This window comes from Dicentrarchus labrax, unplaced genomic scaffold (assembly GCF_905237075.1).
Source record: "Dicentrarchus labrax unplaced genomic scaffold, dlabrax2021, whole genome shotgun sequence".
NCBI classification, from domain to species: Eukaryota; Metazoa; Chordata; class Actinopteri; family Moronidae; genus Dicentrarchus; species Dicentrarchus labrax.
In genome coordinates, this window is record NW_026136875.1 from 617,501 (window position 1) to 632,500 (window position 15,000).

A 15,000-nucleotide genomic window follows, 5' to 3' on the forward strand; every position below is an offset into this window, starting at 1 on the left:
CTGTCTGTCTGTCTGTCTCACTGTCTGTCTGTCTGTCTGTCTGTCTTTCTGTCTCACTGTCTGTCTGTCTGTCTGTCTGTCTGTATGTCTCACTGTCTGTCTGTCTGTCTGTCTGTCTGTCTGTATGTCTCACTGTCTGTCTGTCTGTCTGTCTGTCTATCTGTCTGTCTGTCTGTCTGTCTGTCTCACTGTCTGTCTGTCTGTCTGTCTCTCTGTCTGTATGTCTCACTGTCTGTCTGTCTTTCTGTCTCTCTGTCTGTCTGTCTCACTGCCTGTCTGTCTGTCTCACTGTCTGTCTGTCTTTCTGTCTGTCTGACTGTCTCTGACACAGAGTCAAAGCTAACATTAATGCTAAGCTAGTGGAATGTCTGATAGCTGTTAGCTGGATAACGTTAGCTTGGTTGCTAATGCAGACACATTACTAGCTAGCTAACGTAGCAGCTAACTGTTGGTTAGCATGATTCAGCCTTAGCTTGCTTGCTAACGTTATTGCTAGCAAAATACCATATGTGTTAGCGTTAGCTTCTCCAGCTAACGTTAGCCATGATGCTAACTCATGTATCCTGAACAAAGCTAACGATAGCTTTTTGCTAGCAAAGAGCGATGCGAGGCAGGGACATCCAGCTAAGCTAACTGTAGCTAAGCTACCTGAAGCTAAGCTAACTGTAACTAAGCTACCTGTAGCTAAGCTACCTGTAGCTAAGCTACCTGAAGCTAAGCTACCTGAAGCTAAGCTAACTGAAGCTAGCTCCAGGATAAAGAGGCTCCAGCTGTTTCACTGTGAGCAGTCAGGAATGTTTCCGCTCTCAGATTATCTCAAGCTCAAACTAAATTTGGCCTCAACTCTCCGGCAGTGACGGCAGGACCTCCCTCCACCTGTCTGTCTGCGTGCCACACAGACAGACAGAGAGCAGTCAGACAGGAAGCAGCGCTGCAGTGTCGGACTGTTTGTGTTGTTTCGACCCGAATATGTGACTGAAAAAGGATTTCTGTCTTTTATTGGACAGATTTTTACTCTAAACTCTTTTTCACTTTTGGTTTTTGGTTTTTTTTCACTGAAAAACTTTTTTTTCTTTGGTTTCATTTTTTTCCTTTATTTTGAAGTGTTTCCTGCGTTTCCTGTGTTTCCTGTGTTTCCTGCGTTTCCTGTGTTTCCTCGCCGGCGTGATGCCGTCTCTCCTCTTTTCTGCGTTTGTGCCTTTCTTTCTAACTCTGCTGCTTCTCTTTCTCTTCATTCTCATCCCTCGTTCAGGAGGAAAGAGTGGGAGCAACAAGAAGGCCGACGGAGTGAAGGTGACAATGTTTTTATTATTATTATTATTATTATTGTTAATATTGTTTTTATTATTATTAATATTATTAATATTGTTTATATTGTTTTTATTATTATTATTAATATTGTTTTTATTATTATTAATATTGTTTATATTATTATTATTAATATTGTTTTTATTATTATTGTTAATATTGTTTTTATTATTATTAATATTATTAATATTGTTTATATTGTTTTTATTATTATTATTAATATTGTTTATATTATTATTATTAATATTGTTTTTATTATTATTGTTAATATTGTTTTTATTATTATTAATATTATTAATATTGTTTATATTGTTTTTATTATTATTATTAATATTGTTTTTATTATTATTAATATTGTTTATATTATTATTATTAATATTGTTTTTATTATTATTATTAATATTGTTTTTATTATTATTAATATTATTAATATTGTTTGTATTATTATTAATATTGTTAATATTGTTTTTATTATTATTAATATTGTTATTATTATTATTATTATTAATATTGTTATTATTAATATTGTTAATATTGTTTTTATTATTATTATTATTGTTATTATTATTAATATTGTTAATATTGTTTTTATTATTATTAATATTGTTATTATTATTAATATTGTTAATATTGTTTTTATTATTATTATTGTTAATATTGTCTGACCTTTAATCGATCATCAAAAGGTCAACATTTTAATACGTTCAGTATTTTAGTTTCGGACCAAGTACGGTCCTGCAGTGATGATGTCATTTTGTAGTCCAACCCTGACTTTGACAAACAGCCAATAGGATTAAAGCTAACGTTAGCCTATAAACAAACTGCAGCACTGTCACATGACCTCGCCACCACTAAACTTCCAACTTAAATCTTGAAATTAAAATCTACAAATTGTAAAGTTTGAGCTGTAATAGTTCGTAAGAGCGTCGACGCTGGATAACGTTACTCAGCCTGGCTAACCTTAGCTTGCTTGCTTATAATATATAAATTATACAATATATAATATATATTGTATTATATATATATTATATATAATATTTTATATAATATTATATTTATTATATATTATATATATATATATATTATATATATAATATATAATATATATAATATATTATTATATATTATATATTATATATATTATATATAATATATTATATAATATATATAATATCAGCTAGCTATAATACAATATATAATATATATATTATATATATATAATATATATTAATATATAATATATATAATATATTATATATATTATATATTATATATATAATATATATATATATATATTATATATATTATATATATATATATATAATATATATAATATATTATATATATTATATATATATAATATATATATTATATATATAATATATTATATATATTATATATTATATATATAATATATATATATTATATATAATATATATATATTATATATAATATATATAATATTATATAAAATATTATATATAATATATTATATATATAAAACACCAGACGGGCTAAATGCTAACTCAGCTAGCTAATGTTAGCATACTGACACACTAAACAAACATGGAGAACATAATCTGCACTGTTAGCATGCTAATGTTGTGTATTCATTTGTATAAACTAAAAGACGTCACTGACGAGGGTCATCATTATAACTATCTGCCCTCTGATAGGCTCCTGGCAGCCAATCAGATGCTGAGTGTGACTTCCTGTTGTTTGTGTGAGCGAATCAGCACGCAGAGCATCACAGCAGGCTGAAATTAAAACAGTAGAAGAAGAAAATGAATCATCAGTGTTGTTGTTGTTGTTGTTGTTGTTGTAGGAATCATCTGAGAGCACAAACACCACCATAGAGGATGAAGATACCAGAGGTACACACTCACACACACACACACACACACACACACACACACACACACACACACACACACTGACAGATGCTGATCTTCATTACTTTAATCCTGTTCTCTGTACAGTTTTATTATCTATATTATCTTTATTGTCTTTATTTATTTAGATTTTAAAAGTACTTTATTCTTGTGTGATTTTTGTGTGATTTGTATATTTTATGCACCAAGACAAATTCCTCGTATGTGTAAAAAGCAAAAAGCTACCTGGCAATAAACCAAATTCTGATTCTGATTCTGATACAACATGATATTAACCTGTCTGTCTGTCTGTCTGTCTGTCTGTCTGTCTGTCTGTCTGTCTGTCTGCCTGTCTGTCTGCCAGTGAGGAAACAGGACATCATTAAAGTTACTGAGCAGCTCATCGAGGCGATCAGCAACGGAGACTTTGAGAGCTACACGTATGTAACACTCTCATTAAAGGGGAGGTATTCTGCTATATATACATATACACTATACATATACACTATATATATATATAGTGTATATGTATAGTGTATATATACACTATATATATAGTGTATATATATAGTGTATATGTATAGTGTATATATACACTATATATATAGTGTATATATATATACATATACACTATATATATAGTGTATATATACACTATATATATAGTGTGTATATATATAGTGTATATACACTATATATATAGTGTATATATACACTATAGTGTATATATACACTATATATATATACATATACACTATATATATACACACTATATATATATATATATACACTATATATATACACACTATATATATATACATATACACTATATATATACACTATATATATATACATATACACTACATATATATATATATATATATATATATACACACTATTTATATATACATATACACTATATATATATACATATACACTATATATATACACACTATATATATATACATATACACTATATATATATACATATACACTATATATATACACTATATATATATATACATATACACTACATATATATATATATATATATAGTGTATATGTATATATATATAGTGTATATACACTTATATATAGTGTTATACACTATATATATAGTGTATATATACACTATAGTGTATATATACACTATATATATATACATATACACTATATATACACACTATATATATATATATATACACTATATATATACACACTATATATATATACATATACACTATATATATACACTATATATATATACATATACACTACTATATATATATATATATATATATACACACTATTTATATATACATATACACTATATATATATACATATACACTACATATATATATATATATATATATATATATACACACTATATATATATATACATATACACTATATATATATACATATACACTATATATATACACTATATATATATATACATATACACTACATATATATATATATATATATATATATAGTGTATATGTATATATATATATAGTGTGTATATGTATATATATATAGTGTATATAATGTTCAATGGGGTACTGACAAAACATTAAACACCGACCTGGTGTTCTCAGTCCGACCAGAGTCACCTGACGGGACGGCTAAGTTAGCTGCAGGCTAAACCTGCTATCAGCAGCTACAGTTAGCGGTTAAAGTAAAAGTTCACTATTATCCTCCATAAGACTTTTATTGTGAAAGCACTCCCCTCAGTGTAACAGTACAAGAAGTTCAGTGATCATAATAGAGCTCTTATTGTGAAAGTTTCCTCTGTCCTCTCAGTAAGATGTGTGACCCGGCTGTGACGGCGTTCGAGCCCGAGGCGTTGGGAAATCTGGTCGAAGGTCTCGACTTCCACCGCTTTTATTTTGAAAACTGTGAGTTGACCTAAACTTCCTGCATGATTGACTGTCTCATTGGTTTGTAAGTTATTCTAACTGCTGTCCACACACACAGGAAGATGTTGAGTACTTCCTGTCTCTGTCTCTCCTCAGTGTGGTCTAAGAACAGTAAACCGGTCCACACCACCATCTTGAACCCGCACATCCACCTGGTCGGGGAGGAAGCCGCGTGCATCGCTTACATCAGAGTGACGCAGTACATCGACGCCAACGGGACGCCACGCACCGCCCAATCAGAGGAGACCAGGGTGTGGCACCGCCGCGACGGGAAGTGGCAGATCGTCCATTTCCACCGCTCAGGCTCCGCCTCCACACTCAACAAGTAAGAGTAGTTTTACACAGGTCAGAGGTCAGTTTTAAACTGGTCAGAGGTCAGTTTTAGAGACGGGAAAGAACATCTGTAAAATAAGATAGCATCAGCATCACTTCCTTAAGCTGGGGCACTGTACTGTGGATACAGGTCAGAGGTCAGTGCTGTAGATACAGGTCAGATTATAGTAAATTGACGTTTCTGAATCATAAATTTTAATATTTTTATTGTTTTTATTTGTTTATATTTTTCTGTCCATGCAGTTAACTTCCAGAGTGGGCGGGTCTTTGAAGGGGCCACCGTTGCCATGACAACTGATTGATTGACAGCAGGCCAGGCGTCTGACACCAACCATTCAGGATTTAGTTTGAGAAAAACAAGATGGAGGATGAGGAGGGCGGGGCCAGAAAGCAGTGAACTGCACAACCAATCAAACCAATCGACCAATCAGCTTCCTCTGAACTTCAGCCACGCCCCCTCGTGATTAACCAATCAGCTTCCTCTGGACTTCAGCCACGCCCCCTCGTGATTAACCAATCAGCTGCAGCACAGATTGTGAAAACCTCTTATCTTCTTCAGGATGATTCAAATACATTTAATTAATTAGTTATTAATTTGAGCCTCGGTTTAAAACAACATTTGTTAATTAAGTTAATTTATATGAAACATTTTCAGATTTTAATTCGATTCAATAATCAGATATTTAACAAATGATTGGAAACATTAATGATAGAATGTATTAATGAGATTTTAATAGTTTTTATGGTTAAAATAATGTTACAGTTGTTTTTAAAGAATCAGGGTGTCAATTAACAGATTAATTGATTGTAATCTATTAAGTGTTTTTAAAAGGAAATTAATCTGTGAAAATATAATCAACAATCTATTAATGAATTTATTAATATCCCATTCAACAATGTAAGTTATCATAACTTAATAACACCTTTTAATTAAACACTTGTTGATGTTTAGTAAACTAACTGAGTTTGTCTAATTATAAAAGTCTGATCACTTAAAAAGATCAATTAAGATTATTACCTTCATTATTTTAACGCCTTTAATTCATCTGAATTCACACAATAAATTTAATTTCATCTTCAATCAATGAGCAAACTCATCATCGCCGTTACGTGGTGAAAGTTACAGCCACATTTGGGATTAATCAATGAATAATTAATGAGATTAATTGAAGACGAAGTTCATAGAGGAAGTTTGTGGATCAGTGAGCAGATTTATTCTCCGTAATTTATTTAATTAATTAATTAAATATAAATATAATTAATATTTCCCTGGAGAATAACACCATCAAGTGACGATAACTAAAACAAATACAATTATTTACGGAGGCCAGGAGTCGCCATGGTTGCCAATTATTATTAGATTAGACTTTATAATATTTTACTAATTCAGTAATATTTTTATTATTTTTACGCCAACAAATAAAAAACATTATTTTAAAAAAACATTATAAAAAAACACCAAATCATACAAATAACTGCTGAATATGTGAAAGAATTTATATATTTATTGATTTAAATATATTTAATCTTAAACAGTTAAATACTCTTTACAGGCCGACTTTATTATAATAAATAAAGTTTGTGCTCATTGTGTGTTTTACATTTTCAATCAATTAATAAATGACTTTTGATTTTAAAGCTGCTGTAACAACAATATAAAACAGAGTAAATGTAATAATAATAATTCATATTTAATAATTAATATTTAATAAAAGCAGTTCAGGAAATGCTGAAAACACCACGATGAGTTTTGGATGTTGGACGCTCATCTCTCTGCTTCCATCGGGCTCGGAGAGCGCCACACGCTTCCACCGCTCTCCGTCCTGCGATCTTCCATGAACAGCCACACCTCCACCCGACCCCCGACCCTTGACCCCGACCCCACCGACCCTCCCGCCAGGTGTCCTAACGAGGAGGGCCTTAACGAGCTGTCTGCCTGCGCTGCACTCCAGCTTCATCAGAGGAAGAAACTTTAGTTCGCTACGGTTTTAGATTTGGAGGCAGCGGGTCTCCGGTGAGAGGAAGTGACAAAACAGGAAGAGGAAGAAAAGAAGGAAAATGATTCTCCAAAATAAAATGAAATCTAATTACAGTTAATTAAAGTTTCTAAATTCAACAAAACATTAAAAATAATTTAATTAATTCATATTTAATTAAAGGTACAGCTGCTGCTGGACGCTGTCTCTTTAAGAGAGTCTGGTTTCCATATTTCTGATTATTGATCTCTGGAGACAAACAATGAATCAATATCACCCATCATCTTTCGTCAACAGCCGAAAAACAACTCATCTGTACGGAGTCCCAGAAGTGACAAAAATAACTCATACGTTTACATGAATATATAAATTAGTGATCATTTTATTTTTAAAAAATGATTTTTTTGTTTTTTTTTGTTAAAAGTGGGAATAAAATTTAATTAAATAATTAATTACAAAAACAGTAACAATATGTTTTAGATTTAAGTTTTATTAACAATGACTATTAACTAAAAGTAAGTAAAGTTTATTTATATTTCACTTCTAAAAACATACAGATAAAGTTATTCACACACATAAAGTAAAAACAAGAAAAGACGAATAAATTAACAATGAGTAAAAATCAGCCTTTAAACTCAAATATGCATTAAAAATATAAAACAAAAGTCTCATTTATGTGATGGTGTTTAGTTTTGCCCTCATGTACGTTATGGAAAAACTTAAAAGGACTAAAGATTTATATTTGGGAACATTTCAGACATCAGAGAAGCTGTTTTTGTCTCTTCTGAGCCTCCGTACAACCCGTTGTGTTGGCGGTGTGAAACCTCATATCTCCGTTTACATCCGTTAATTAGGAGCCTTAATGAATTAATATCCTGACTCTAAGTTTGAGGGACAGCTCGTGTTTCTTCCTCTTCAGTGATGGCGTTTACTTTCTGTACAGACGATGTGATTTTCTGCATGCAGGACTTTTGTGTTTCGTGTTTTGGCGTTCGCGGCTGCCATGTTGTTTTCCAGACTTGACTCGGACTTGTTAGCTTTGTTAGCATTCCTCACTGGGAGCGATGGTGTCTGCTAGCCACGAGCTAACAAAACGCCGGCGGTGCCGTCTTTGATATTCTGCGACCTTTGACCCGTTGTGTTCGTCTCAGAAGCTTTCAGCAGCTTTTTACCGTCGGGAGAATGTAGAACTTTGTACAATCAGATTCTTACTATGATGATATTATTATTCTCGATATATCGCGTTTGTATATTTAAAGCTTTGTAATGTTTGACTCGGACATCCAGTGCTCGCGTTGTGTCTCTGTGGAGAACACATTGTGTATTCTTAGCTTTATTATTTATGTTAGTATAATATGGATTATAGCGTGTTCGCCACAACGCCGCTGCCTTTTATTTGACATCTCGGTGCCATTTGGCGTCCCGGCTCAGGAAATACTGAGGAGGCTGAACGTCGGGTCAAAGGTCAACCCCGACTGTTTCCAAATGACCTTTGACCTAAGAGACGAGGGCTGGGCTACACTGGTTGACGGAGCCTGGTGCTAAATTGACCGTTCTTAAGCCCCGCCCCTTTTGGAACCCCATGCTACATGCTAAGCTAACCTATGTTGAAAAGACAACCACATAAAGTCACACCTTAAGTGAGCTAATGTTAGCAAAACACTAGCTAGTTAGCTCGTGTTTTGCTAACATTAGCTCACTTGAGATGTAACCATCTTCAAAATGTGGTTGTCTTTTATACATAGGTTAGCTTAGCATGTAGCATATGTAAGTACAGGAAAGGAGGAAGTTGACCAAAGCTTACTCAACTGTGATTGGAGCACAGAGGGAAAGGGGGCGGGGCTTAATGGTCTGCTGTTTAGTGTTATACCGTCTTAAAGCTCCACCCACTGCCGAAACCTGACTGCACACAGGAAGTGATGTCATTAGTGGTATTTGTAAAGATTCTCTGAAGATCAGTAAAAACTGACTAAAGCTCAAAGTTTATTAATTTATGAGTTTAATAAAGGCTAATAATTCCTTTTAGATGTTTCAGTTAAATGTTTATAACACTGTTAACGGATTAAAATCAGTCCCTCCAGGAACACTGAGCCAAACGTCACCAAACTACTGGAGATTTCATTCTTACTGGAACAATTGCTTCAGTTCTTAATGAATTATACAAAAAAGTCACAACTTTATTTTCACTTTTTCACAATTTCATTGAAGAAATGTAAAAATGTAGAAAATGTAGAAGTGCGGCTGTGAAATGAGGAATTTTAGGCTTCAACAATCCCCAAAAAGCAGAGAAATCCTGGAGGGAAGTTAATAAAAGAATAAAACACATTATTAAAGTTCAGACAGGTGATTTATTATTTAGAAATTAAACTTTTCTGTGAATGTTGAAGTGTAGTTTATTGATAAAACCAGCCCACATTGAAGTGTTTGTTCCCTGAGGTCAGCCTCTCGGTGTAGACACTGTCGGGACTCCGTATGGCGCCTGCAGAGTGAATGGCTGTTTTCTACAGTAGAACTAGTCTGTGTTTTCTAAACCTCCACTTTGACCTTTTAAGACACTTGAAAGTTTTCTTTATTCGTGGTGGAAATGTTTGAGCACCGGGGACGCTCAGACGCTCCCTGCTAATATCTGAGATGTCATTTTTTAGAACCGTTTTGGTGTTTTATGCTTGAAACTGAAGAATTCATCTTAAAGCAGATTTCACTTGTTATGAACAGATGTTTTTCCTGTTTTTACCAGATGTTCAGTGGCTGCTCCGTATTTATCCTCATGAATCCAAAGCAGAAAACTTCCAACCTTCAAATAATTGTATGTGAACGACTTTTTGCTCTCGATATTCGCTCAGACAGACGATTTGAATGTTTGACCTCCTGGTTGGAGGTTCGTTCGCCTCTGGAAGCTTTTCTTATCCACCAGACAGGAAACAGCGGGAGGAGGTCGCTGCTCACTGTTAGCATTGTTAGCAATCCCTAGCCGTTCCTTTAGCCACAACTTAACAGGTTTTCAACAAGCTAACAGCATGCAGTAGTTATAGTACAGAATGCTAACGATGCTAACTGCTGGTGCGAAAATAAGTCACAATAAATTATCTTAATTAATTCAATCGTTGTTAAATCTGAATTTAGGACAAAAAACTGAAGCTTCTGTTGATTAAAACATAAAATCAAATTTATTAAATTAATTTATTAATTAATTACCAAATTAAGAAATGCATAGCAGCAGCATGCTAACGTTAGCTCGAAAGCCACCAACCAAACTGTTTTTAGTATTTAAGAAAAACAAGATTTTACATTTTATTTCTTCATTTAACTGTTTTTAAAATAGTTTAATATTATCAGAGTTTACCTTAAACATGCACAATATGTCTAATTATAGAATATAAAACCTCTTTATGTCGTTAGCTGACAGGAACTCGACCAAACTTTGACTTTAACTTGAAGAAAACATTTCAAATTGAATTAGTTTATTTAACTGTTATATATATATATATATATATATATATATATATATATTTGATCTTCCTACAGTTCTTTTATTAAACTTTGAACATTTGTCATTAAATTAAAGATTCTCCGGGTTTATTGATCATTTGGATTTTACTTATAAACGGAAATGAAAAAGAAATAATAAATAAATAAAAGTCCTCGCTGTTTCCTGTCTGCCTTCGTCTCGCTCTGCAAAATCAATAATCAATAATCAATAATCAGCTCCTTCATATCCACTCAGCTTTTTCTACTACGATGGATATTGTACTGTACGGTATTAACTCCGATGCTGCATGCTCAGTGTGTAACAGTGTGTGTGTAACAGTGTGTGTGTGCGAGAGAGTGTGTGTGTTTTTAATCTTTTTATTCTTCTTCTGCATCGTGTTCAAAGTGTTTCTGTAAATAAACTGAAGTGGTCAAACGCTGCCGTGTCACTTCCTGTTGGTGGACGCATACATGTGATGATGTCACTGATGATGATGATGATGATGATGATGACCCACCTGTCACTCAAAGTGTCTGCGCCCTTAATTCTGCATAACTTTAAGCTTTAATATAATTTAAAGGGCTGAGTTGTATAAAGATTCACAGTTTTAGGAGTTTAGATACAGGTCTGAGGTCAGTGCTTTAGATACAGGTCTGAGGTCAGTGCTTTAGAGGCAGGTCAGAGGTCAGTGCTTCAGATACAGGTCAGATGTTAGTACTTTATATACAGGTCAGAGGTCAGTGCTTTAGATACAGGTCAGAGGTCAGTGCTTTAGATACAGGTCAGAGGTCAGGGAAAAATCTAAATTTCATCGATACATAAATAAATAGATTAAAAGGTAATCAATAAATATATGTTTGTTTAAATTAAGTTTCATACTGTCTCACAAACAGAATCTATAAAATAAAAAAAGATGTATAATATTAATTAATAAAATAAAAATCTAAAAATGTGTTTTTGTTTATTGTATTTTTTCCTTTATGGATCATTTTTTAAATAAAACCTTATCTTAATAATTAATGTAGTTTGTAGTATATTTAATTAATATAGTTTGTAGTATATTTAATTAATATAGTATGTATATTTAATTAATATAGTTTGTATATTTAATTAAAATAGTTTGTAGTATATTTAATTAATATAGTTTGTATATTTAATTAATATAGTTTGCATATTTAATTAATATAGTTTGTACGGAAGCATATTGCATTCACTTGAAAATTCACTTCTGAGTAATTTTTTTTCTGAATTATCGAGATACTTTGAACTCCCGCGAGAACTTCCAACCTGCAGTGACTCCCATCGACCTATAGTGACTCCTGCCCGCACATACATGCCCCATCTTCAGCTATCTACCTCAGGTTCCTGCGTAGAGTCGACAAACTAATGATAATACCATCTATATGACTTAAAGACAGGACTATCTCCCAGAGTCTGAAACAAGATCAAAGTAAAATCTGATTGAACTAAACCAGCCGGTTATGTTTGTTTCTGTTAAATCGAGCTCTCAATAAAGGAATGAATGCGTCTATTGTTTCAAATGCTCTAAACTCAGAAAAAAGATTAGTCCGAAAAATAAACCAAAAAATACATTTTCAAGTGAATGCAATACGCTTCCGTAAGTTTGTATATTTAATTAATGTATATTTACTGTATAACATGACAGCAGAAAACATTGTTTTGATTATTTTGTGTTCTTTAAAATATATATAAATAATATATAAAATAAATATAAATATATGTACAATGTATATAAAATAAATATAAATAATATATAAAATAAATATAAATAATATATATAAAATAAATATAAACAATGTATATAAAATAAATATAAATAATGTATAAAATAAATATAAAGAATATATATAAAATATATATAAATAATATATAAAATAAATATAAACAATGTATATAAAATAAATATAAACAATATATATAAAATAAATATAAAGAATGTATATAAAATAAATATAAATAATGTATAAAATATATATAAATAATGTATAAAATAAATATAAATATATGTACAATATATATAAAATATATATAAATAATGTATAAAATAAATATAAATAATATGTACAATATATATAAAATAAATATAAATAATATATATAAAATAAATATAAAGAATATATATAAAATATATATAAATAATATATAAAATAAATATAAAGAATATATATAAAATATATATAAATAATGTATAAAATAAATATAAAGAATATATATAAAATAAATATAAAGAATATATATAAAATATATATAAATAATATATAAAATAAATATAAAGAATGTATATAAAATAAATATAAATAAAAAGTAAAGTTTCGGGTGAAGACCACGTGGCGGCAGCAGCAGCTCGTTCCCGCGCTGGAGCTCCTCAACTTTGCCCCCGGAAGCGGAAGTTCCTTCCTTTCTTGTTTGTGCTTCGCAGAGAGACACTCAGAGGTGAGTCGAGCTCTGACTTTAATCCTCTTTAATCTGATTTCCAGGTGAACATCCGACGATTTAAAGTGTCTGCAGTCGATCTGTCAACATGTTTGTTTGTGTTCGCGCTGAAATTGTTTTTCTTTGTTAAACTTTTTGTGTGTTTTTATAGTTTTATAGTTTCTGAGTGTCAGCAGCCATTTTATCTCCCGCCGGAGGCTCCGTTTACCTTCAATGAGCCGATTATTGGTTACTGATTGATGGATCATTGAGTTATATCGGTGTGTTTTACACTGTTTGTAGCAGCGGCTTCCAATCTGTGACTGTTGATGTAAGCTAACAGGCTAACGTTAGCATGTCCCCGCTAATCTGTGACATGCGCAGTAGATCCCTTTATATGGGCTGAAAGAGGTTAATATTAATGTTAATAAAGGGTTAATGAAGTGTTAATGAAGGGTTAATGAAGGGTTAATGTAAATGTTAATGTAAATGTTCAGAAGGAGATTAAAGTCTGAAGCTTTAGTCCTGGAACTGTTAGCATGTGTTAGCCTAGCTTCAGCTACCATGTGACCACCGGTAGTTCCATTATCAGACACATCGATCAATAATCAATAATCAGACTATAAAGGTGTTAGCAGCAGATAACAGAGAGCATGTTGGGAGGTTGAGTGTTTATTGATTGTTTAAATAATCCAGATGTTGTTTCTGCAGCTGGATTATTGTAAAGTTTAATCTGCTCAGACGACAACAGTAACCCCTGTGTGTTCCTCCTCTTCCTCCTCCTCCTCCTCCTCCTCAGACCATGGCTCCTCGTAAAGGGAAGGAGAAGAAGGAGGAGCAGGTGATCAGTTTGGGTCCTCAGGTGGCCGAAGGAGAGAACGTGTTTGGCGTCTGTCACATCTTCGCCTCCTTCAACGACACCTTCGTCCACGTCACCGACCTCTCCGGGAAGTAAGTCCGCCGCCGCTCTCCCCCCCGCTCTCTGATTGGTCCGTGTGTCTGCTCTCTGATTGGTCCGTGTGTTTCCAGGGAGACGATCTGCCGTGTGACCGGCGGGATGAAGGTGAAGGCGGACAGAGACGAGTCGTCTCCGTACGCCGCCATGTTGGCGGCTCAGGACGTCGCTCAGCGCTGCAAAGAGCTGGGAATCACAGCGCTGCACATCAAACTGAGAGCGACCGGAGGGAACAGGTAACACTCACCTGACGGGGGGGGACTGTAACACTCACCTGACGGGGGGGGACTGTAACGCTCACCTGACGGGGGGGGGGGGCACTGTAACGCTCACGGGGGGGGGGGGGGAACTGTAGAGTTCATGGGGCTGATGTCAGAAGATGTTTCTGTACTTTAACTTCCTGTCTGTTGTTCCAGGACAAAGACTCCTGGACCCGGAGCTCAGTCTGCTCTCAGAGCTCTGGCTCGCTCAGGGATGAAGATCGGACGCATCGGTGAGCACACACACACACACACACACACACACACACACAGTCTACACACACACAGTCTATACACACACACACACACAGTCTATACACACACGCACACACAGTCTATACACACACACACACACACACACAGTCTACACACACACAGTCTATACGCACACACACACACACACACAGTCTATACACAGGCCACACACACACACACTACACACATACACAGGCTACACACACACACACACACA

The 15,000-nt window shown here is 33.3% G+C and overlaps 2 protein-coding genes across 2 annotated transcripts in view; both read left to right on the forward strand.

Moving 5' to 3' along the window:
* camk2a (calcium/calmodulin-dependent protein kinase II alpha) overlaps nt 1-11,316 on the forward strand; it is a 29,401-nt gene extending 18,085 nt beyond the window's left edge. The window contains exons 13-18 of the mRNA XM_051394808.1: nt 1,253-1,293; nt 3,134-3,182; nt 3,544-3,619; nt 4,987-5,081; nt 5,199-5,427; nt 5,679-11,316. Of these exons, the coding sequence (XP_051250768.1) occupies nt 1,253-1,293; nt 3,134-3,182; nt 3,544-3,619; nt 4,987-5,081; nt 5,199-5,427; nt 5,679-5,682 (494 nt within the window). The 3' untranslated portion in view covers nt 5,683-11,316. The remainder of the gene's footprint in view (nt 1-1,252; nt 1,294-3,133; nt 3,183-3,543; nt 3,620-4,986; nt 5,082-5,198; nt 5,428-5,678) is intronic.
* A 1,915-nt stretch (nt 11,317-13,231) lies between these two features.
* rps14 (ribosomal protein S14) overlaps nt 13,232-15,000 on the forward strand; it is a 2,976-nt gene continuing 1,207 nt past the window's right edge. Inside the window, exons 1-4 of the mRNA XM_051394859.1 lie at nt 13,232-13,334; nt 14,113-14,264; nt 14,343-14,504; nt 14,685-14,761. Coding sequence (XP_051250819.1) covers nt 14,116-14,264; nt 14,343-14,504; nt 14,685-14,761 — 388 coding nt within the window. The 5' untranslated portion in view covers nt 13,232-13,334; nt 14,113-14,115. The remainder of the gene's footprint in view (nt 13,335-14,112; nt 14,265-14,342; nt 14,505-14,684; nt 14,762-15,000) is intronic.